Raw genomic sequence first — 23,723 nt, 5'->3', positions numbered from 1 at the left:
ACTAAAATTTGAATTTCCCGCCATCTTACGTTCCACAACCTGTATGCCACTTGCAGCACTGTTTGCTGCGCGCGCCATGCAACCCTGTGTGTAGAATAGCCGAGCAAAAGCAAATGGTAAAATAGTCTTCATCTATACCTGCGAACTGTGCTGAGTCTCCTCGAAAATTAATCAAATCATCCAAAAAAACTTGAAAATTTCTTGAAAACTTATTATAACTAGTTAGTATATAGTGTCTGGAGAGTTTTGAGTGTTTAATTATTAACGGTAAGTGCAATTAAATGGTAAATAGAACAATTCTAACATTTCTGCTTTGTAAGAATAGCATTAGTATGTAAATATGTGTGTACATAATGAAATGGTGATTCTTGCTTTGCTTTGTTTCTGTTTTTGTTATAGCGAAACAAAGTGTATGTGTGTTAGTGTGTGTGCGTGTTGCCCCGCCCCCGCTAATTAGCATAAAACTCTCATAACCACAACAACAAATGCAACAATGCCAGAAACGTGTTGTAGCCTGAATTTCCTTTAACTTTCCAGCTGCTGCTGCCCTTCGCCTTCACCATCAAAATCCACAAAAAAAAAAAAAAAATCGTGATCCGACAGCAGATGAAAACCTGTTTGTTTGCTGCTGCTCTGCTGCATTGTTGATTGTTGTGATTTTTTTGTTGTTAGTTAGCTGTTGTTGTTGTTGGTGTTGCTGCTGCTGCAATTTCCTTAAGCAGAAATTGGCGCGAAAACTTTTCCAGCTGCAAAAAATGTGTCAGTCAGCCAATTGGCGCATGCACGCGCCTGTCTTCTTTTTAGCCTTAGCTTTTTTTTGATTTTTTTTTTGTTGTTTTCTCATCTCTCTGCCTCCCCAGTGCTTTATGGGGCGAGGGAAAGATGCAAATACTGCAATCAGCGCACTCTCTGACACACATACACACTTCCGCACATGGTATTCATTCATGTCACTGCTATTTACTGCCTCTCCCGCTCTCTCTCTCGGCCCCACGTTCCATTTATTTTGGTTTTATTTTTTATTGCAAAAAGTGATTTTCCTTTGAATTTATTATGAATTTTAAGAAATAATATTACTCATGTATATTTCACAGATCTTGCACACATTATTAAACAATAAACTATTGTATTTTTTATTATGAAATTTTAATAATTTAAGAAACTACATAAAATATCTTATTTTTGATTAGTTTAAAAAAGTTATAAATCATTTAAAAAGATAGAAACCCTATTTTTGATTCCTTTTAAGCTTTATTTCATAAAAAAACATTTGTTTTTTTTCAATTTATTTATTTTGTTAAGAAATTTTAATGAATTAAGTAAACTATTAAAAAAAAAACATAATATATCCCTTTTTTTAATTAAGCTTAACAAGCCTTTTTAGAGTTATTAAATTAAAAAAAGCAATGATCATAATAAATTTCTTAATAATTTCCATTCTTAATAAATAAAGGACTTGTTGATAGTGATCATAGTTTTAAGTTATCTAAAAAAAATTAATTAAAATTCAAATCACCAAGATCAATTTTTAACACATGGCTCCCCCCAAAAAAGAAAAACTAAATAAAGAAAAAAGCCATCATCTCCAGACCATGTCCACCCCAAAGACCTTCGCGAAATCTAAAACATCCCCCAGGCAAGCTCAACCCTTGTCCTTGGCACTTCCTTGTGCATTTCCTTGGCTTTTCGCGTTCCACCAGTTTATCCCTCCCCTCCCCGGTTTGGGGTGCTTCCAAGGACCCAGTGACATGACATTGTAATGGCTTAGGAGTTTACACGCATCCCAATCCCATGCTGGGTGAGTGTGTGCCGGCACCCCTTACATGGCAGGGATTGATCTCCCCGCTGGTCCTTAGAGGAGATCTAGGGGTGGTTTTGCTTCAAAAGCACTGAAAATTGACAAATTTTTTTTTTAAATATGACAATAAATTTTAATATTTATTAGTAGTTTTAGTTATTTTATTAGTTTTAATTAGTTTAAAAATTATTATTCTAATATCAGTTTAAAATTAATTATAATTATTTAATATTTTTATTTTTATTTTTTTTAGTGTAAAGTCTGGCACATAAAATCCAGTCCTTCAAAGCGTTTTTTAATTCCTTTACATTCTCCGAACAAGAAAGGGAAAAGTTATTCAAATTTCCTTTGTTCGCGGAATGCTGAATGGTTGGGTTACTCATTGGGTTTCATTTGGAGGAATGTGCTCTCATGTACCACGTGTTCCTGGGGACTTCTAATGAGTCACCTTGGCAGGGTTGTTGTTGCCAGGGAAACTTCTGCGAGGAGGATCTCTCATCCAGAAGGATCCTTCCAATCAGTTTTTAAAATGGGAATAAGTTCCATTCCTAGAATTTCATATTAATTCCTTAATTATTACCTCACCGACTTCAAGCTGGGAGGGAGGTATACACCCCGCTAGGCTAACAAATAACCCCAGGAATACTATACAATTTTCATAATTTTTCCAGCCCATCTGGTTTTTCCTTCTTATCCTCTTTAGAACAATAGAAGGAATGGAATGGAAAAGCGCCCCGCTGTATAAACTAGTTTTCCGGCTTTCTTCGATCGGAAAAACAGGAGGCGGGAATGTCTTGTAACCAGTTTTGCTAATTTGTACAGGATTTGCACGTGTCCTGGCTAACAAAGGATACTTTCCAGCGTTACTTCATCGAAAAGTGTCGGGTTCAAAACGCCGCCGGTCACTGACACAGGAAATTAAGGTTAATTTCATAAAAAAAATGTAATTTTTCTTTTCTATTTCTCAAGAAATTGCAGTTTTCTTGGATCATTTGTTATAACGGTAATTAGGTTCATGTTATGACATGTCTGAGGGTTCAAGAGTCAAGAGAGATGACTCAGCTTAAAATTCCTCAAAAAGAAGATGGGAAGAACGGTTTGAAAAATGGTATTTTAAAGGGTATTATAGATGGTCTTACTAAAATAGAGTTTCCAGATCAAGAAAAAATATGATTTATGATTTTAATTTTAAAATATTATTATTATAAAGCCCATCTAGACCCAGAAACCTACATAGATCTTTCAATGTTCCCACCTCTGCTCCATAAATCAAAGACCATTGTTCCTCCAAAAGAAATCCTGCTACTTGGCAACACTGCTTACAGGATTCTGTAAGACTTAGACAATAGAAGGAAATCAGAACCCGCTGCCCTAGATAAGCATGAAAAGAAGGATTCCACAAAAATATCCTTGAATGCCAAAAATTTCAATTTCCAGTTTTGCTTTTCAAACAAAAGCACCACACGGATGGAAGGACATTAACTTTGGAGTATGGTAGAGGGAAGACCGGAGACAGCTTGAGGAGATCTTCCTTCGGGATTCGGGACAACAATAACAATAACACGGCAACAGGACACAATGATATGGTAGCAACTAAACAACCCTAGCCATGGACCAAGTTTCATTCAACTTTTTTATGTTTTCCCAATTTTTCACGATGGCTATAAAAACAGTACCCGCTTCTTTTCCATTCGTTGGGTTTTGTTTTCTTAGAACCTATGGCCCTGGCCCTCCATATCAATAGAAATGTAAATAAGAAGAAATTTTAATAATAATTGAAATGAGTTTTTCCTTTACCTTAGAAGAGGGTTGCAACCCATTTCGAATTGCATGCGGCAACCCACAGCTACTAAGTATGTAATTTTCTGCCATCCAATATGCAGATTTTTTCCGATCCAGGACACTAGGGGAGTTCTCCGCTGACATCGATGATTTATAAACTGTTTTTAATCGTCGACTGTGCCGCTCGCTTGTCGCCGGAATTTCAATTTTCATTTTAATTTCTGTTTCGCCAAACAATTTCAATCGATTGTATATAATTAAGCGTTAAAGAGCGTGGAAAATGGTGGAAAGGGGAACTTCAAGAGGGTTCCACGTCAGGCAGGAGGATTAAGGATAAGGAACTCAAAACTGTACTTGGATAGTCTCAAAAAATACTCTTTATTTTAGTTATCTATTAGAAATAGATTTGTTGATTTTATCACTTAAAGAAAGGGTTTAACGTCAGGCAGGAAGATTAAAAAGATAGTCAATTCTTAAAGAAATCTTAAAACTGTTCTGAGATGGTCTTAAAACTATTTTTTATATCAGTTATCTATTAGAAATAGATTTTTTTAACTTATTTCTAAAAAAAAGGGTTCAACCTTAGGCAAGAGGATTAAAAAGAAAGTCAGTTCTTTCATTTATTTTATTTATTTTTTAATTTATTTATTAGATTACTATATTATTGATTTCAGTTCTCTATTAGAAATAGATTTTTTTAACTTATTCCTAAAAAAAGGGTTCAAACTTAGACAGGAGGATTGAAAAAAAAGTCAGTTCCTTCAGAAATCTAAACTGTACTTCAGTTATTTTTTAGATTAATATATTATTTATTTCAGTTATCTATAAGAAAAAGATTTTTTTTAATTATTCCTAAAGGGTCCTAATTTCCTAATATTCCTAATATTCCTAAATTAAACCCTAAAAGGGTTCAATGTCAATCAGTAAGATTAAAAAGAAAATTACTTTTTTAAGAAACTCCAAACTTTACTTGATTAACTTTAAAATACAATTTTTTCTTAATCATCTATCAGAAATTGATTTTCAGAACTTTTTAATACTTTTTAGGGATAAATTATAGATTGGTTATCCTTATAAACAATTTCCTTAAATAAAATATAATATTATAGATTGATTTTCCACAAATTCCTTATATAATACATATATCATCTTTTGGAAATTCAATTAAATCCAACTCTTTCAACTCGTGCGATTCGAAATTGAATTTTTAAAGAATTTTCCTTAATGGCTTTTCCATTAAATGGCTTTCCATGAAAACGATTTTTGGGTGGAAAGCTTTTTTTTTGGATCGCCTCGCCACCCACCCCCGCGGTCTCCGGAAACCCAAAGAACTCATAAAAATTGCAAGTCTTACTGTACCGCAGCTATTTCTGCTATTTTATCCTTTTTTTTTTTTTTGATGTGATTGGTTTGGATTTTCCACGTTTTTTCCCGGGGGAGAGGGGGTTGGAGGTTGGAGGGGAAAACTCAATGGTTCATTCATGGATGGAAAAACTCCTTGCCGGCAGGCGCTTTTCCACCCCGCGTCGTTTGCTGGCCAAACAAAAAGTTAAATCGCCCAAGAAGGACGAAAAAAAGAGAGCGAGAGGGTCTGGCAGGGTTAGTTTCGATTCCTTCCACCCCCCAGCGCGGTTATCTTCGCGTCTTGTGTCTGAATATTTTACAGGATATTTTCAGGATACTCTCACGCATTTGCCGAATAGGCTGGTGGATGATTCTTCCCCGGTTTTCGATTCGGTAAGTCTGTTGGTATTCCGGCGAACATGGCCTGACACAGTTATCGAGTGCAATCCGGGCAGGTCGGTTGTGTGTTAGGTTCGTTCGTCCTTCGCGTCGCGTTTGTTATTCCGGTTTGTTAGGTTCCCATCGGCCGCGACGCGTTGTTTTCCCTTTTTTTCTTGTTATTTGCGGCCTAATCCTTGGGATTCGAGTTACTTCAGAGGCCGGGTGCCTTTTGAATCAAGAGTCGGTAGAACGCCTTTAGCTTTTCGGCGATTTTTCTTACGCATCGTTTGTTTTTGTTAATCGCATTTGTAGTCTTTGATTTTTATACCGAATTTCGTTTTTATTATCCAAGTAAGTACACAGAGAGAAAAGTGTGAGTTTCTTTTAAGTAAGAATGCCTTAAAGTCGGCCTGCATCTGCCGCTTTTAACCTTGTCGCTTCTCAAAGTGCTATCCATTAATTACAACAGGCATACTATATACTATATAGTATATAGTATATATAGATACGATCCATGTGTCTGTTGAACAGAGAGTGCAACAATTTTTATATCTGTCTGGTCTGGTCTGGTCTGGTCTGCAGTTCTCTTTGTTTCGCTTTGGATTTGTTACAATTTCAACAACTTCCGCGTTGTCAAACATATATCTATCTATATATTGTATATATCTATGTATGGGAATGAGAATGAATATATATATATATTCCTGCTATCGCCTCCTCCTCCAACTAATAGCTATATAAACTAAATTTTTCAGTTCGCCCACTTATTTTTGCAAATAATACTTCAAATAATATTTTGCTTTCTTTGTTTCCATTTTTGCAGGTTTAAATTCCGGAAAATTACAAAAGTAATTAGAGGAGAGGTAAGTTTTTAACAAAAATAGATTAGGAAGTGTATATAATATATTTTATTATACTATTTATGAGATTATATTTAGCCTGAACTTTGTCCATCACAATGACGTGGAATATTAGATAATGATAATAATTCCTAAGCAGGTTTCTCGCCAAAAAAACAAAGAAAAACAATAATATTTATTGGCCCTGAACTTGATTCGAGTTTGTCTTTTGGGGAAAAAAAAGAGTCAATGGTCTCTTCTCTCTAGTATACCAGGCTATCCAATGCTTAGTTGCAAAAAAAATATATATTTTTATATATTTCTTATTATATTTTATCAGTTCTTTTTATATATAATATATTGGGGCCAATGAACGAGAACCCAAAAGCTTGCAAGTTGGAAAAAAAAAAAAACCAAAAAATGGCTAAAAAGAAAATGAGGAAAGAATTGTTTATTGACGCCAGCAAATTGCTAAAAAATAAAAAAATAAATATCCATCACATGCAGGGTGCATGTTAGCAAATGATATCTTATAATTTACTTTAAAGTTTTTTAATTAATTAATTTCCAGAAAATTAGGAAGGCCTAAAATTAATTTAAATTCTATTTACATCAAAAGGGCTCCTGGAAAATGTAAACATTTTGTTTAAAAAGGTCCGTAGAATACTGATTAGGATTCTAGGAATACTCATTCTTATATTTTTTTTTTTGCAAAAATACAATATGAAAACCCACACATACATATGTATCCACTTGATTAGTATCGAAAGGAAGTAAAGTTATTTGCCTTTGTTATAGAGCCTTTATGGCACTTCATCTCCCCCACAACCCCCACAGTCTCTGGAATAATATAAGGAGCCTCCCTCGTCTGGCGCCCCTTGTGCCAATTTCCATTTGATAAACATAAACAAATCGATACGCGTCACAACAACGTCTCCGAAAGCGACATGAGAGTGGGTAGGAGTGGATGGAGTGGGTGGAGTGGGTGGCTGGGTAGTGGGTGTCTTGAGGGGGCCACCTGGAAGGACTGCCTGCATCAGTATATAGACTCGCAAGCTTTGTGTACACATTTGCCGGCTGGGCCCTCGCTGGGGTGGCTTTTTTTTTTTTTCCTCCGAGGACAGGACAGGAAAATTACGACGCAGAAATCAAGTTAAGATGGTTAAGTCCTTGGACCAACACACTGGACTCTCTCTTACTCTCTGACAGAGTAGCAGATACCCACTCGTTGTCCTTGACTGTCTGCGGTTGGGATTTTTGTTGTTATTCTTCCTATTCATAACATACAAAAAATAAAAAAAAGTGAAAGAATTTCCCGCAGGAAGCTTAGTGAAAGGCTTCAAAGCAAAGCTCTTCTCTCCTTCGGCCAAAGCTTGCCTTTAGGCGTTGCCAGATGCTGGACAGAAAAATACGCATTTGAAAATTAATTAATTAGGATCTGTTTAGTCCTTATCACGCCCGCCAAAAGGGACCCATTGGCTCGGGGTTTTGGGGAAAAGTTCGAGGCTCGGCCATAAGAATTATGAATAAGGACAACGCCCACCATAAAACGGCCTCGAAGGACAACGCCCACAAATAAAAAGGAACGCCAAATTATTCAAGGTCTTTGAAGCTTTAGCCTGCCTTGAACTTCCCGAAGGAGAAGCGAAAGTGAAAGTGGGTGGGTGGGTTGTGTTATGGTGGGGTGGGGTGGGGTGGGGTGCTAACTTGAAGCGCCCACGCATCCCTTAAATACGTTTATAACCCAGCGTAGGCGGTGTCGGTTAACAGGCTTTCGGTATATGTTTTCTTTTAGTCTAAAAGTTTTTAATTATAATATACATAAAATGAAAAATATTCAACTGAAATCAGATGTAATATCCTTATCAAGGGCATATTCCCAGCATGCATCTCACTTGCATTTATTTTTGTCGCCTGTGTAAACATTTTTCAGCACGTAGGATATGTTTATACAATATATAGTACTCATATGTATGTACTTTTCTGGTGTATTTGTTATCGTGGGTGTTGTGGATGTTGTGGGTGGTTTTGGGGCATGGAATGTGGCTGTTATCCTTGTTGCTCTACCATGTAGAGTGTATCCTTGATACTCCCTCGGCCACTTGTGTCGCAATTTCACATTCAAGGACATGGTCGTGATTTGCTGTCACAGCAGCAGCAGCTCCTGTAACAACAACAAGAACTTCGTGCGTCAGTTGGTTATTTTCCTCTGTAACCCAGAGCATTATGTATCCCACGCTAGTCCATTATTTGTTCCAACGAATGGCAAGGATCCTTAAATGTTAGGTCCTTGATTTGTTGCCTGGTAATCTCCATTAAGTGTTTCCAATAGCAGGACATCTCTAGGAAATGATATTTATGAGATCTACAGAGTGATTTGTGTAATCAAATTTTGGCAAGATAATTGAATTAGTCTGTAATATGAGAGATAGGTAGATTTTTGGTAAATGTATAGAATTCCAGTTAAAAAAAAAGTTTATCAAAAAAGTCTTAGGGGCATAAGTGGCAGTTTCGTAAAAGCGGGAAGTTACTTCAAGGCACATTAGAGACACTTTCTTAAAAGCGGGCATTTAGTCTTAAGGATCAAGGAGCTTCTTTCTTAAAATCTGTTATTAGGAAGATTTTTAGCAAACTAGGCTCCGATTCATATTGTATTACATATTTTTAATGGATATTGCATCAGCTTGAATACATATTCGAAAGATATAGTATCGAACCGAGGGAAGAACGGCAAAAGATACACGAATTCGAGCCGATACTCGAAACAGAAGTTGAATGATATTGTTGTTTGCACATTCTTGTTGTCATCGATATGGATTGTTGTTGTTATAAACAAACTAATAAAAAAAATTATATAGCTGGGGGAAAAAAGTGCAATGTCAGGGAATCTAAAAAAAAAGAAAAGAAAAGAACGGGGAGAGCGTTTAGCTTGCGTTTGTTCTTTTTTTTGTTATTCTTACAATTTCACTTAATTCAGCAATATAATATGTAATATACGACGGGCATAGATACTTGAGAGTATATTTTTGCGATTGCTGTAAACAAGTTTATTTATACACTGGCGAAAAAAAAGGAATTAAAATTAAATTAGAATCAGAGCGTCAGACAATTTCATAACAAAAATTTGCATAAAAAACGCGAAACAAACAGCGGCAGCAACAACAAAAGCGAATGGGCAAGAAAAAGGGAAAACAAGCGGCCGCGAGATCCCGAGAAGTAAACAACAAAAGTGACGTCAAAACAGCGGGATAGAAAGGGACCAACAGAGCGAAAGAGAAAGGCGGCAAAAGCTTTTGTAAATGAATTTATTTAATAATCAAATGGAAAAAGCAAAATAATAATAAAAATCCAAAACAACAACACAGAAACAGACTGTACTCAAGCTTTGGGCCGCCTCTCTCTCTCTTTCTCTCTCTTCCAACCAAAATGGAAAAGTGGAAGTGAAAGAAGCAACAGAGTAAGTTTGTATGTACGAGTGAGTGTGTGTGTGTGGGGGAGAGATGGTTGGGGCATGCGCAAAGGCCTCTCGCAAAGCTACTTCCCAAACTCTTCCGCTCTCTCTCTCTCTGCCTCTCTCCCTATTCTGGACAGCTGAACAATCAAAACAAAATGGGGAGCTTTTGGCGCTCGCCTTTTCGGCTTTGTCGCCGAGCTTTGCGTAATTTTTTATCAATCGGTCAAGAACGTTTGTCGAGCGCAGAGCCCAAAAAAAAAGTTAAGGGAACACTCCACTTAATTCTTTTCTCGCGATTCTACAAACATACACTCATACATACACCTTTACGGCAAGGTGTGATAATCAAAATAATAATAAAAAAAAATAAAAATAAAAACCATTGAAAGAGGGAGTAGAGAACAGAATCGTGTGCAAATTGAAAGAAAAATCATATAAATAGTTTGTTTGCCATCAATTAAAACATGTTTCTGGTATCGGTTTTGATATAAAAAACTATTGACAAAAAAAAAACCACCTCCGCTCTAGATGAGCGCCAACTCGAACACGAACTCGTTTCCGAGGCAACTGAAACATAGAAATCATTAAGAGACAACCACTAATTTGCATAAATTAATAAAACCGACAAACATAAACGCTGCCAAACTTGACGAATGCGTTGGAATTCGTCTACAGAATTATTATATATGTATAAACCGCATTATATACAGACATACATACATATATAAATAACATATATATATTCTTATTAGAAGCACACTCCATAACCGAAGAGAGCGGGACGACGGGCAGCTGTCGAAAGCCCCAAAAAGCCGAACGAATCAAGTTCGGCTCCCCGATCGGCTCCATTGCCGATCAGTTGTTCGCAAAGCGCTCAACTGCTCGGTCGCACCTCGGACATCCCCCATTTGCAAAATTGACAACAAAACACCCCGCGAACTGAAACTGAAAAAATCTTACAAAAAAACAGAGTTGTCCTATAATTTGTTGTAAATTTTTGCCATTAATTAAAAAACGAGTTCCACGTAAATATTATTGAGTGCGGTCTTTGCAGAATTAAGAGTTCGAAACAGTACCCAAGTACTAGTAATAAAATAAAAACTAAATTGTTAAATTGTCGCAAGCGATAAGATTTACTCGACGCTCTTATCACACCCATATACCGAAGTGTTTAGTTTGGTCTGATCCTCCGGATGATACGCATTCGTCGGGCTAATGTTGCTTCCACTATATGTATAAATTTCTGTTTTAATCGCCACATGTGTGACCTAGTTTAAAAAAAAAACACTCAAACACACACGCACCACAGAAAATAACAATGAAATTTACATATAAACGCGTCCCCCCTCCCTTTCAACTTGATTCGGACTGTGCCCATGCATAATAATTAATAAAAAAAATAAAAAACGAGGAAGAATTAAACAAAAATAAAATATCAATTAATTTGTGTTTAAACTTTTGTGCATTTAATGTGAAATCTTCAAGGAAGTAAAAACGCTCTTACAACAAATCAGAAGCACAGAATTTCATTTCTTTTCTTGTTTAAAAAATAAAATCAACAAGAGAGAGGTGGGTACTACGATATACCATATGTTTTAAGAATTCTCGACCTCGTTATCCAAAAAGGGGATTAATAAGAGTCTTTTTTAACATTTTATTTGATCATTAAACGCAAGAGACATAAATCTTTATAGTTCACAACTCTGGCATGATGTGATTACAATTTGCTTTTCTCGAAAGCATGCTTTTTCAGTTTTTCATTTTCCTAAGCCGACGTTTTTGGTAATTTATGATCCCGCCAGGCCAATTAAAACATTAATTCAAGCCAGAAACAGAAACCAAAACCGAAAACTACAAAAATCAAACTCTAGCCCTGCCCCTAACGCTGCCCCTGTCCCTGCCCTTTGTAATGCGAGACCGCTCCAAACAAAAATAAAAAAAAAGAGCAAAGCCTAGCACATAAACCTATAAACATTTCAAGTTTTATTTATGTATCGAGCACACTGTTTAGCTTAGCCACTCTACATATAAAGTCGCCGCGGCTCAAGTTAAGCTCATTTCCTGTCGCCTCAACCAAAAATTATTGTGTTTTGTGTGGAGGGAGTCCCAGAACTGAAGAGGCCAGCAATTCTGTGGGATAAAAATATGAAATTAACAAAGAACAAATACCATTTTTTTTTGGTTCATTTGTGCAAATAATCAAAGACAAATGAAACAAAAGAAAATCAACAAAATTTTTGCTCCGTATGGCAGCAAAAAAAATTAAATTGAAATTGATTTCAATTTGAATTTTGTTCGCTCGGCGCTCGAGTTCAGTGTCAGAGCGAAAATTCAAGGTTGAAAACTGTTGACTTCGCACAAGAAATACTAAAATGGAAAGAAAACAAAATGCAAAAGTAGGCACTACTACTCTATGTAGTGCTAGGCTATCAGAGAGGCCTATAATGCTGGCATATGTTGGGCAAACATCATTCCCATCCACTACTTACCCCTCATCTTGAGATGAAGCCGGTTTTTGAGGTTAAGCTCCACGTTGGGCGCCACTGTATATTAAGTATACGCCATGGTGTCCGTTGATTGCTGACTCTTCTCCCATTTTAACATAATGTTCACTTTCTAAAGGCATGCATAGTGGTATTTGTGAATGACTCAACAGTTGAGCGCACGATAAGAGGTCTGCAATTAAATTCTTAACAAAATAAAAAATAGGGCAGAGACTTGTATGTGATAAGAGTATATACTATACTATACTCTATACTATCTAAACAAAGGTATTAAAATAATAAATAGGAAATAACAATTAAATAAACAATATAATCAAATTCCTAGAAAAGTCTCTCATCATCAGATCTATATTAGGTGCAGATGCTTTAAACATTTAACAAAATAATCATTACTTAATATAATTTAATAGCTTACTGTCTACATCAATTATCAATTAGTTATCATAACTGGTTCTAGTCATTTTTTAACTCTGCATAACTTAACTATTTACAGCTTAAAGATGTTTCAATTTATTTACAATCTGTCGAAAAATAGTCAGATTTGTTTACATATTTATTCAGAAAATGATTGAGCAAAGTGGGGTTATTGCATCATTATCTTGATTTCCCGTAGACTGCCTAAGCTTAATTGTATTTATTTTTCAATCAATTTGTTTGATACTGAGTTCTTACACATATTAATATTTGTTTTTTTTTTTTTTTTTTTTTTTTTTTTGAATTCCCGACTATATATTCTATATACGGTCATTTGCTTTGCCGGCCTGGCCTTCAACTTTCTTTGTGTTTTCGCTGGGAGAAGATTTTTGTGTTCTGCGGATTCTGCTGCGGCCATTAAGCAAACTTGTTTGCTTTTCTTTTAAATTTCTTTATTTCTTTAGCTTAAATATTTCAACAAATACAAATACATATTCTGCTGCAATGTCCTGACTCATTTAATATTATTTTCTAAAAGGGTCTGGTTCTATTTTTAGAATCCTCCCCCTATCTTCTGGCATTTTTGAGGGGGGCGTATTGCTTCCTGAATAGAAATTTGTTTTCGTTTTCGTCCATTTATCAGTGCGGGCTGGTTAAAAAAAAATAAAAAAAAACACACTCGTTTTGCCATCTTTTGTGTGTTTTTATCTCTTGCTGGTCGGCTGGTCGATAAGATAAGTTTCTCGGCCATCATCCCAGCCAACAAAGTTGTGAGTCGAGCTAAATTTGCAAGTGCCTGTGACCCATTGAGCGTATTCCTTATCATCTCTCGCCCATTGTCGTCGCTGCCGGCACGCGGCTTTTGGCTGATAAGCTGACGGGACAGCTGACGGTGCCAGAGTCGGGGCCAGAACCATAGCCAGACGCCTCTGGAGAGGCTCCCCGGATAAGGTCGACTCACGTGTTACTTGCATACTTCCCCCGGATCGCAGTTTTCGCAACCCTTTTTTATTCAGAATGCAGTTCTATTTATTTAGCTGTCTACGTCTGGGTCTGGGTCTGGGTCTGTCTTAAAAAGTCAATAGACTAAAACACATTTCGATCACGATTTCCGATTTCTATTCAACAAAGTGGAGGGACTTCAGTATGTATCTTCTTCTATATATTTGTTTAAGTATTCAGAGGACTTGTGCTAATTTCTTTTTGTGCTGCTAAATCGATATAAATTGATTTTAATTATTTATCTATTAGCGAACTGGTGGGGAAGCCACCAAGAGTACTCGATTGTACTCTGTTTGATTGAATCGATTTGTGGGGTCTCTGGAAGCTATCTTGAAGTATTTTTGGACCTATTTTGTAGAACAAAGAATACAAATATTATATATCTTGGTATAGTATATAGAATAGTCTTCTATTTACTTCCCTAAGTTCCCTGATCGATGTCTATACCGATGTCTCTTCCTCCGCCAATTAATACAACAATTTACAATTTACGTCAGCTGTTTGTATAAGAAGTATAAAGTATAGAACAAAAAGCAAAACAAAAACCGAACCTGAACGTGTTATATCATCAATTGCCAGACATTCGCTATGCTATGCTAAGCATTCCGGCATATGAATACAAAATAAATGATAGAATCGAATACCCAATACCCACTATACACTTAACACCTTGTCCCTATATATACCCCTGAACCATGCTTTTGCCTATTTTGTGTCTATTTTTTGCTGCCGCCACTAAACAGGGTCACTAAAAATAAGTCGAAGGAGCTTGCACTTCGTTCTGCGGGGCTACCTCAACATCAGAATTAGTGCTTGGGTGTGTGGGTGTTGGGCTATTTTTGTGGGGTGGTGCATGCAAAAACTGCGTGTATCTAAACTTAGAGTACACGGGGAGAAAAATTAGATGGTTTAAAACAAAATTATTTGTGATAAATTATATCAAGACTGACATTTTCTTGGAAAGAGATCTAATTTTTTTTTTGAGTGCTTCTCTTTCACAAAGGAAAAGCCAAAAGTGACTTGCACAAATTGCTAAACAAAGAAATGGCCATAGTCTTTTCGAACCGAAAGAGATGGATAGAGTGAGAGTGATAGAGAAAGGTAGTCGCAGGGAAGAAAAAGTGCATACAGTCCGGAACATGTGACGGGGCTATGACGAATGTCGACACAAAAACAAAATATAGGGAGATGAAAGGATGAATATTATAGAGAGCGCCACTGCCATTGCCACCGCTAGCGCGACCTATCCCCCCCACATCAAGCATTGGACTGACCACTGCCACTGACCCATTGATAATGCGGAACGGAAGTTTCGTCCGAGCAGTGGCTTTGCTTTTTTTTATTTTTTTATTTGAATTTTTAGTCGATCGTTTTGTTTTGAACTGGTATTCTGTTTAAAGTGAATTACCCGATCAGAAAAAAAATATTGATAATGCAATCATGTCACGCTCACTTATTCAGAGCAGACTAAATCGCATCTATTTGAGAGAGAGAGAGTGAATATTTTTGATTAAAAAAAAACTGATACGTGTTCTGAGCTTGTGAGGTGATATTATGTATACGTCCTGTAGTCCGGCACACGTGGCGTATAAGTAATTTTTTAATTGAAAATTTAATTAAATAAATAGGTAATTTTTAGGTAGAATTTCCATTTCCTCGTGGACTCGTGTTTAGCAATCGTGCAAATATGCCCTAGGAACGCTCTATACTTACAAATAGCGCAATCAACAAGCATATGAAATCCCACACACACACACACACGCACACACAGGCAGACAAATATCTAGTATAAATTCTGGCGAAATGTAAAAGCTTCCACGCCAAGAGCAGACATTTTGTTATTGTAAACCAGAAACAACAACAACAAGAACAAAACTCGTCAGTCAAGCAAAGCTACAAAAAAAATAAAGCTCACACTATATAGCCAATACAAATAATACATTGTACATACAAGTTCATATATTCATACATATATAAATAACTAAAGTCTACGAAGATGGCGACAAAAGCAAACAGACGGAAAACATATGTTACTCACAGCTAGCTGGCCAGAGAGATGAGGTATTGAAAAAAAAGAGCGCCCACGCTCTCAAAAGCTCTTTACAAGCGTCGCGTTTTGTTTACAACTCTACAGCTTGTCTATGTTAGTATGGGTGAGTGGAAAACAAAGGCAACTCTGCGATAAATTATACATTCAAAACAAAATATAAAAAATAAACAGTTTTGACCTTGAGTGTGCTTAAAATTTTGCTCTCTCCCACTCAAGCTCTCCGGATCTCTTCTCCCGCTTCCATATAATTTTGTTGATAGCAAGCCACGCTAACTTTTTTTTTTGTTTTTGTTGTATTTCTTCCGATAATTATTGTTATTGTTATTGCATTATTTCATCGTCGGTTGAAATACAAACTCGTGTTCCGTACATGTGTTATTAATATCGCAAAAAAAAAAAAAAAGAAAACAAAAAAAAAACAAAATAATATATGGAAAATGTCAATTGGTATCATTTTTATTTTCATTTCCCTTTCGTTGTTCAGTTAGTCACACAAAAAGTGGATATTGGTCACGGATTCAGTTTCAAACTTGTACTTTAACCCCCGTAATGGCTCTTCACGTGCTCTCCAAATGTGATTTTTTTTTATAAGTTTACTTAACTTATTACAGTGAAGATACTTTAGGGAAGAACTTCATGGAACGTTTTTTCCGGTAAAAGATACAAAGTATCTATTCATTTGTACTCTCTTCGTCGGTTCTCGTGCCTCTTCTTCGCTATCATATGCTTTTGGATCAGATGTTCGTCGGCTTCCCGTTTTCACCAGAACTCTCTCTCTCTCTCTACTCTATTCTCTCCCCGCCCAGCAAACATTTCGCGTTCATTAACTTTTCATGAAAGTGTGTGTGTGTATGGGGATTTAATTTTATTTTTTAATAGTATTATTCATTATATAGAAATGCTTGTTTAGCGCTTATTGTGTTTGCTTGTGTTCTTCACTTTTTCGTACGATTCCACTTGGGATTTTTTATGATTTTTTTTTTTGTCGAAAAAAAATGTGTAATGAATTCTTTTTTTTTTTCTATGTTTGTGGTATATAAGAGATAATATATGTATATAAGCTCCCCACTCGTTTGGTTCCTATGTTTTGGTGTTTGGTTTGGTGTCTCGATTCTCGATTCTCGCTTTTTTTTATTGTTTGGCCTTCAAGGCGTTCAGCTACCTTTGACGAATATTAAACAATTTCAAGAGGAAATAGCCATAATGTAAAGAAACCAGAGAAACAAGCATATCACTTAGCAAAAGTAGAATTTTTTTTTTTCGAGTGGTTCCCCCCTCTAAGTTTGTGTTTTTTTGGTTCGCCGCTTGTGACCTTCAAAGTTATTTGGGGAAGGGGCACTAGCATTACAAAGTTCAAATCGAAATCGGAAATGTAAAGAAGAGTTCTTATCAGACTTTGACTAAAATAAAGCTATAAGATAAGCCAAACAAGGGAATCAAGATACTAGAACATTTTCGAAAATATTTATTAATATTGAGGCATTTCTTTTGTATTTGATCTCTTAAGATTCACCTTTTCAAGGCAATTTCCCCTTAAAATTTCCATAATGCGCCACAAAATATTGCGCTAAATCCCTCATATACTAGATGCAGTCTTTCGTTCCTGATTTATGAACATTAAATGGGAAAACGAGAATGTTGGATTTTGTTTTGTAAACAAACTAATTAATATTTATTGTGGAGGGAAACAGAATGAAACAGGCCTAGTAGTGGCCAGAATCCAGAATCAAATTGGCTTAAATGGCTTACCAATTTTGCCACAAACTTTGCCATTTTTTTGTTTCCACCATTTATTCGCTCTATAAGGGGCAACAAAAAAAATGATGATTTCTCTTCAAAATTTTGTTGTTTACCAAAATCTGAAAAAAAAAAAGAAAGGAGGGAAGTCAGGTGTGGAGAAGAGGGGATCTATCTGTATCTCTGTTGTTATTTTTCTGCCTTAAAATAGGCGATAACCAAAACAATAACAAACGCTGAATATTGTTGAGTTGGCTCTTGGATTTGCAAATTTTTTTTTTTCAGCTATTGTTTATCTTGAGAGTTGTTAGTGGCGCAGGAACTTGTTTTGATGATATTAGTTTTTCGGGGCCTGATGAGATTATATACAAAATTTAGATTACTAAATTACTGATTACTTGAAGCTATTCCCAGAAAAAGACCAAGGGAAAGTTACTATTGCATTTCCTCCGACACACCTCAAATAAAATCACGTGTCTGAGGCAGCTGCACTGCGGCTACTTAGCATAAAAATACTATAGAATTGCCACCATACTATATGCTAGTATGATTCTATAAAGTCCAATGCTTTCGGAATTGGGCTGAAAGTGGAAACCAGTAAGCCAAGGTTGTCTGGTGGGCATAATAATAAAAGCCACAATATATTCATTTAATTAGCTTCTCAAGTCTCTCTATTCCCGCTGCAACTAGTCTGATGTCCAATCTCTTTTTTTTTTTTATTTTATTTCAGAAAACTTGGAAGTTAACTGCGCAATCGCAGCGCAGTTGCAGGGCAACTTGCTTCCATTTTGGAAGTCATCAACTGGGTGGGTGAGCAACTGGAGCAAAGGATTCTCCCTCTACAACAAATAAGAAAAATATTATAAACATGACAGAGAACCAGTTGTATCCCATGTCATCGGAATTCTTTGACACCGGTTCCAATAGCAGCAGCAACACACTCAAATACGATCTTTATTCGCTGGGATCTAGTGTTGTGGGTGCCCTGCCCACGTTGACAATCAACACGGGCTACGGTAGCAGCAACTCCAACAACAACAACAACACTAGTAGCAACCACAGCAGCAGCAGTAGCAGCAATTGTTCCACAAGCACCACCAACACCTGTAATGTAATGCTAAGCACAACAGCCATAACAATACCACGAAGCAACAACCATCATAATCCCTACCAGCAGCAGCAACATCATCTCAGTCAGCTTCTCTCCTTGCCCAGCATGACCCACCAGCAGCATCATCCCCAACAGCAGCAGCATCAGCAGCAGCAGCAGCAGCAGCAGCAGCAACAGCAGCAACAGCAACATCAGCAGCAGCAGGAGCAGCTGCAGCAGCATCCACAGTTGGCGCTGGGTGAGCTGTCGGACTTCGGGCTGGATGCCTTGGACGCGACTTCCTTGTCGCCCACTCTGCTGCAGGATGTGAGCCTCAGTGCCGCATCGCCACTCAACACCACCCTTTACAATGGGAACAGCAGCAATGCCAGTGTGGGTGGAGGAGGAGCTGGGGGCTCTGTGGCTGGGGATAGTGGCCTGGGCGGGGGATTCTTCGCTCCGGACATATCCCACAGCCTCAGTCTGAACGTAGTCACCGAGCAGGTGATGGGGAACGACGGATTGCTATACGGGATGACGCCCAACTCGAATGCCATGTGGAGCGACATCAGTAGTGCCATTACCAAACACGAGCCATTCAGCCTGGACGACGACTACATCTTTCCCAACGACAAGGCCGAGATCCAGGCGGCCGATCTGTCCGATTTGAACGGCGGCGACTTCTTGGACGTCATCGGGAACATTGAGGACTTCTTGCCCCAAACCACTGTCTCTCAGAGTGTCAACTTTCTGCTCTCGCCGCAGGCCCAGGGTCAGGACACCCTGGTAGCACCGCCCATGGAGCTTCTGCAGCAACAGAATCAGAATCAATCTAATCAGTTGCAAGTTGGCAGCCTTCCACAGCTGCAGACGCTCCTTACACTCAACCAACAGCAGCAGCAACAGCAGCAGCAGCAGAACAGTTCCTTAACTAGTCCATATGAGATCTACCACAGCACGCCCCAGAAGCCACAACAGCAGCAGCAGCTCTCCGCCAGCTTCTCGCCCGGTAGCCAGGCCTCCCAGTCGCCATTGACGCCGCCGCCACCGCCGCACGCCAATCGGCCGCAGTACCAGCAGGTCAAGTCGCGCAACATGCAGGAGCTGATGAAGAAGGGCTTCCCCATGTCCTCGCCCACAGACCGTTCCATGCTCAGTCAGTCGGCGGCTCTCAGTCCGGGCGGAAGCAGTGGCTTTGGCAGCTCCGCCTCCGGAAACAGTACGGTCGGCAGCTCCCAGACACCGGGAGGAGCTGCTCGCAAGTCGTTCGGCTTTCAGGGCGCCGCCGACAGTTCACAGTTGAGCCGGCTGAGCTCCTCAGCACCCACGCACCTGGGACTCGAACACATCTGGATGCGCAGGGAGCCGCGACAGCATTTACTCTCCACCGGCTCGCTGGCCGAGGCCGAGAGCTTCTCGTCGCTAAGCACCGGCAGTGTTCTGTCGCCCGATGGAGTGGATTTCTCGCAGGACGACGAGGACGACAACTCCAGCGAGAACAGTGACAACTATGATGACTTTAGCAGCGATAATGGTGGCTCCGGGGATGAGGATGAGACGCGTACCTCCACGCCGAATCACTTGTCGAGCAGCAAGGGCAAGGAGCGCTTCTTCTGGCAGTACAATGTCCAGGCCAAGGGACCCAAGGGCAAGAGGCTGGTCTTCCAATCGAAGCTTGAGGATCCCCATGTGCTTAATGAAGTAACCGATCCGGTCTTCAGTCCCACCTGCTCTGTAAGGGGCATCAAGGTGTATAAGGTAAGGTGGTGGCTTTGGAGGTTCAAAGTTCAGGAAATTAAAACATTTCTCTTTCGTTAACAGCACAGCGGAAAGGCCCGAAAGGGCGATGGCAACGACCTGACCCCCAACGCCAGGAAGCTGCACAGCATTGGCAAGGAACTGGACAAACTCAGCAGGACAATTAACGACATGACACCCGTCTCCGAGCTGCCCTTCAACGTTCGTCCCAAGTCGCGCAAGGAGAAGAACAAGCTGGCCTCCCGCGCCTGCCGCTTGAAGAAGAAAGCCCAGCACGAGGCGAACAAAATCAAGCTCTTTGGCCTTGAAATAGAACACAGTATGTATAGGAGATATATCTTCAAACTTAAAGAGAACAATATAATAATAATTTCTATTATTTTAGAGCGCCTGATGAGCGGCATTGCCGAGTTGAAGCAGGCTCTGGCCCTGAAGCATCGTACCAAGAGTTTGGGCGAGTCCACCGAAGAAGTGGATCAACAAATTGCACGCATTTATGCCACAGCATCATGTAAGTATACTTCTCTCCTCTATATAGACTTTATTATAATATTATTTTTAAAATTTCAGCTGGAATCCGCATTGCTGGAGGTTCAACGGATTTTGTGAATAAGGTGCTGGAGAATATGAGGGGCGGCATGCCAAATGGTGGCCTGGAGGAGCTGCGCAAATCATCATAGACCAAAAAGAAAAATAAATATAAAGCTAAGGAACCGCCCATCATGATTAGTTTTAGCCAGTCTACATAGGACTCCATAGATATGCCCCAAAAAAAAAAAAACAACAACATAATACCTACATAAAATCTACAGAAAATGTCAAGCTAAAACCGATTCAGTAGCAGAATGACTTTGGATTTGGAATGAGATATATGTTCTGTTATTATAAATTGTTCTGCATGAGTGATATAATATCGATAACCGAGATATAACTGTGATTTAATGAGCCTGGGCTTAGTATGTTTTGTATGGCAGGAAATAGAGGAAATATTTTATAATTTTCACGACCACAAACCGTCAAACCAGAGCCAGAAAAAAAAAAACAAAAAACAAAAAAGAGAGAAACAAAATTCCTTTTTGAAAATGCAACATTAATTCTTAATTCGATACAAACAACACACAAAAAAAATGTAAAGAAAGAGGCAACCACACAAAACACTAAACACTAAAAAACTAAAAAATGAAAGATAAAAAATACGAAATTTTGTTTAGATGATAAGATTGTTAAGAAGGGGAAAAAAAGAGTTAGATGAGAGCATGTAGATTGCTACCAGTTTTACCTGCTTAATGAATAAGGTCTTTTTTAAATGATTTAATTTGAAATGATTGGGGAATCGAGATATGAAATGCTAAATATCAATCGAACATAAGTTATATACAACTGCGATTTATCTGTTTAAGTTTTGAATGCTATATTAACTACATCTATATAATTTGGTTCAATGTTTAGTCTGTACGTCTTTACATCCTGCTAACTATGGAGAATGAGCTTTTATATAGAACATATATATAATATCTATTTACTACATTTATCGGTAAACCTATTTGTTTTTGGCAAACATCCAATATATATATATATTTTAATGGTCCTAGGATTTTGTTTTTAAGTTTTTTGATTTTGTTAAAAGCAAGCTTGCTTGATTAATTTACTTATATGGAATAACTATACTTTATAAACCTACATATACATACATGCGTGGTGATATAATTTTAATTTTCTTTTTATGCTTTTATTTCTTGATGTTTAACTCTAGGTTCGATTCATGCTTGTACTCTATAACTGAAATATGTATATTTTTAAGTTTTTCTATTCATAATATTTTCATACGAAATACCTTCAATATAAATCATAATTTATTAATTTTTAGGCGCACATGATGAAAATATTTAACAAAAAAGGCTTCAATTTTTCAGTTTTTTTTAATTTTTCACTCTTCGCGGGCTACTCCAAAACAAAAAAAAAATCTTTTGTAAAAAAAAAATACAAGAAAAAACCAACAAAAAACTTAATCAAATTTTGAGTTTTATTCTTAATTCTGCTTCGATGCTATTTTTGTGATATTTGTATTCAATTTTTCTTTATTGTGTAGTTTTTTTTTTGTGGCGGGATATATACTTCGTTTTGGGATATATACGTACTTTCCATGAACTATTTTGTAGCCTTTCTTACTGCTATTTGTTGCTTAACGAGTTGTGTTCAGTTGATATCAAAAGAATTAACTTTCGGAACTAAGAACTACATTCTAACTGGGGGAAAAAAATGAATAATAACAGATTGAGAATGAGAACGAAAATACAAATTACAAAAGTGATTCAAGTTAAAAACTTAGAACTTAGGTACTCGTATCACCCACAGCGATGAACACGTGAACATAACAAATTGTAGTTGTTAATTCTAGGCTTAAAACAAGTACAACAAAAAAACAAAATTAAACGCACATAAATTAAAACACTAAATTGGCCATCCAGTTTTTAGGGTTTTCAAATTCATGTCCTGGGAGCTTAACCTCATAACATAAGTGATAAGAATTCAAAATTACAATTTAGATGTTTAGGAGAGAAGAGAGAAAAAAAAAGGATAATGGGGAGATCCACCACGCCCATTCACGCCCATTTACACTCACCTACACACAAAGTACAAGCGCAAGCAAAAAATTAAAAAATATATACATACATATAGTATGCACTATGCATATTATCATAATTAAGAAGTCAGAGTTGATTAGGTCTTAGGTTTGGGCTTTGTGTAGAGAAAGTACAGAAACAGAATTCAAGGCGAAGCAGCATTGAAATAAGCACGACAGTTCCTCAGTGTTTAATATTGTATGATTAACATATTAAATATATATAATTGTAATTATATATGTGTATATGAATACATAATGAAACAAACCATTTATACCTAAATGTTACGGTTATTGTAAATGTGTGTGCTTTATATAAATGTGCTTCAGAGAAACCAATTTTATATATTTAACGAAACTAAGCAAACTACCTCAAAGAACATTATGGAAAAGAAGTTCAAGTTTCAGATTCGATAAAACGAAGCAACCGAATTACAAATTACCAATTACCAATTGAGAACTAAATATAATTTATATACAATACATAATAACAACAACAACAAAAAAAACCAAGAGCCTGATTCATGTGTCCATTTAAAGCATATATACATATATATATATATATCTATATTAATAACAATATTTGTGTATTTTCAAATTATTTAAAAATTTAAAATTTAAAATTAGGTATGAAACAAAAATGGAAATTGAAATTGAAAATTAGATAGTTCTTCGGTCAGCCGGAGGATCAGATTCCGACAACGAACCAGAACCAAATAATAAAAGATATAACATTTATTTGAAAACTCCGAAACTTGATTGATGAAAATTATAAAATTAAGAAAGCATGAATAAATATTGATAAAAAAAAAAAAAACAAAACAAAACAAAACAACTGTGTTGAAAATTGCAAATTTTGTATGCATATGCATTAAGCAGAAAATAAAACATAACTATTATGTCTAAATAAACACATGTCAGATGTATGTATGTCGAAGCAAATCGAT

General features: G+C 37.1%; 1 protein-coding gene across 3 annotated transcripts; it reads left to right on the top strand.

Annotated features, from left to right (window-relative positions):
• Window positions 1-104: 104 nt before the first annotated feature.
• LOC6503399 (protein CREBRF homolog) lies at window positions 105-23,593 on the top strand. 3 transcript variants are annotated; one of them, XM_014903652.3, is made up of 6 exons: window positions 105-267; window positions 6,129-6,168; window positions 18,036-20,153; window positions 20,217-20,472; window positions 20,539-20,664; window positions 20,724-23,593. In XM_014903652.3, the coding sequence occupies exons 3-6, from the start codon at window positions 18,174-18,176 to the stop codon at window positions 20,831-20,833; spliced, it is 2,472 nt and encodes an 823-aa protein (XP_014759138.1). In that variant the 5' UTR covers window positions 105-267; window positions 6,129-6,168; window positions 18,036-18,173; the 3' UTR covers window positions 20,834-23,593. The 3 variants fall into 3 exon arrangements, with proteins under 3 accessions (XP_014759138.1, XP_032312329.1, XP_001967506.1); XM_032456438.2 differs by lacking the exon at window positions 105-267 and adding an exon at window positions 5,332-5,656; XM_001967470.4 differs by lacking the exons at window positions 105-267; window positions 6,129-6,168 and adding an exon at window positions 9,696-11,167.
• Window positions 23,594-23,723: the final 130 nt, after the last annotated feature.

Source organism: Drosophila ananassae, chromosome 2L (genome assembly GCF_017639315.1).
Source record: "Drosophila ananassae strain 14024-0371.13 chromosome 2L, ASM1763931v2, whole genome shotgun sequence".
NCBI classification, from domain to species: domain Eukaryota; kingdom Metazoa; phylum Arthropoda; class Insecta; order Diptera; family Drosophilidae; genus Drosophila; species Drosophila ananassae.
Note: the sequence above shows the minus strand (reverse complement) of the source record. Positions and strands in the feature narration are given on the sequence as shown.

What these genes read in the sequence shown, in the direction of transcription:
- LOC6503399 (XM_014903652.3), top strand. Translation starts at nt 18,174, where the DNA reads ATGACAGAGAACCAGTTGTATCCCATGTCATCGGAATTCTTTGACACC. An exon ending in GGGGCATCAAGGTGTATAAG is followed by an intron (nt 20,154 to 20,216) that starts GTAAGGTGGTGG and finishes TTTCGTTAACAG; the next exon opens with CACAGCGGAAAGGCCCGAAA. An exon ending in CATTTATGCCACAGCATCAT is followed by an intron (nt 20,665 to 20,723) that starts GTAAGTATACTT and finishes TTAAAATTTCAG; the next exon opens with CTGGAATCCGCATTGCTGGA.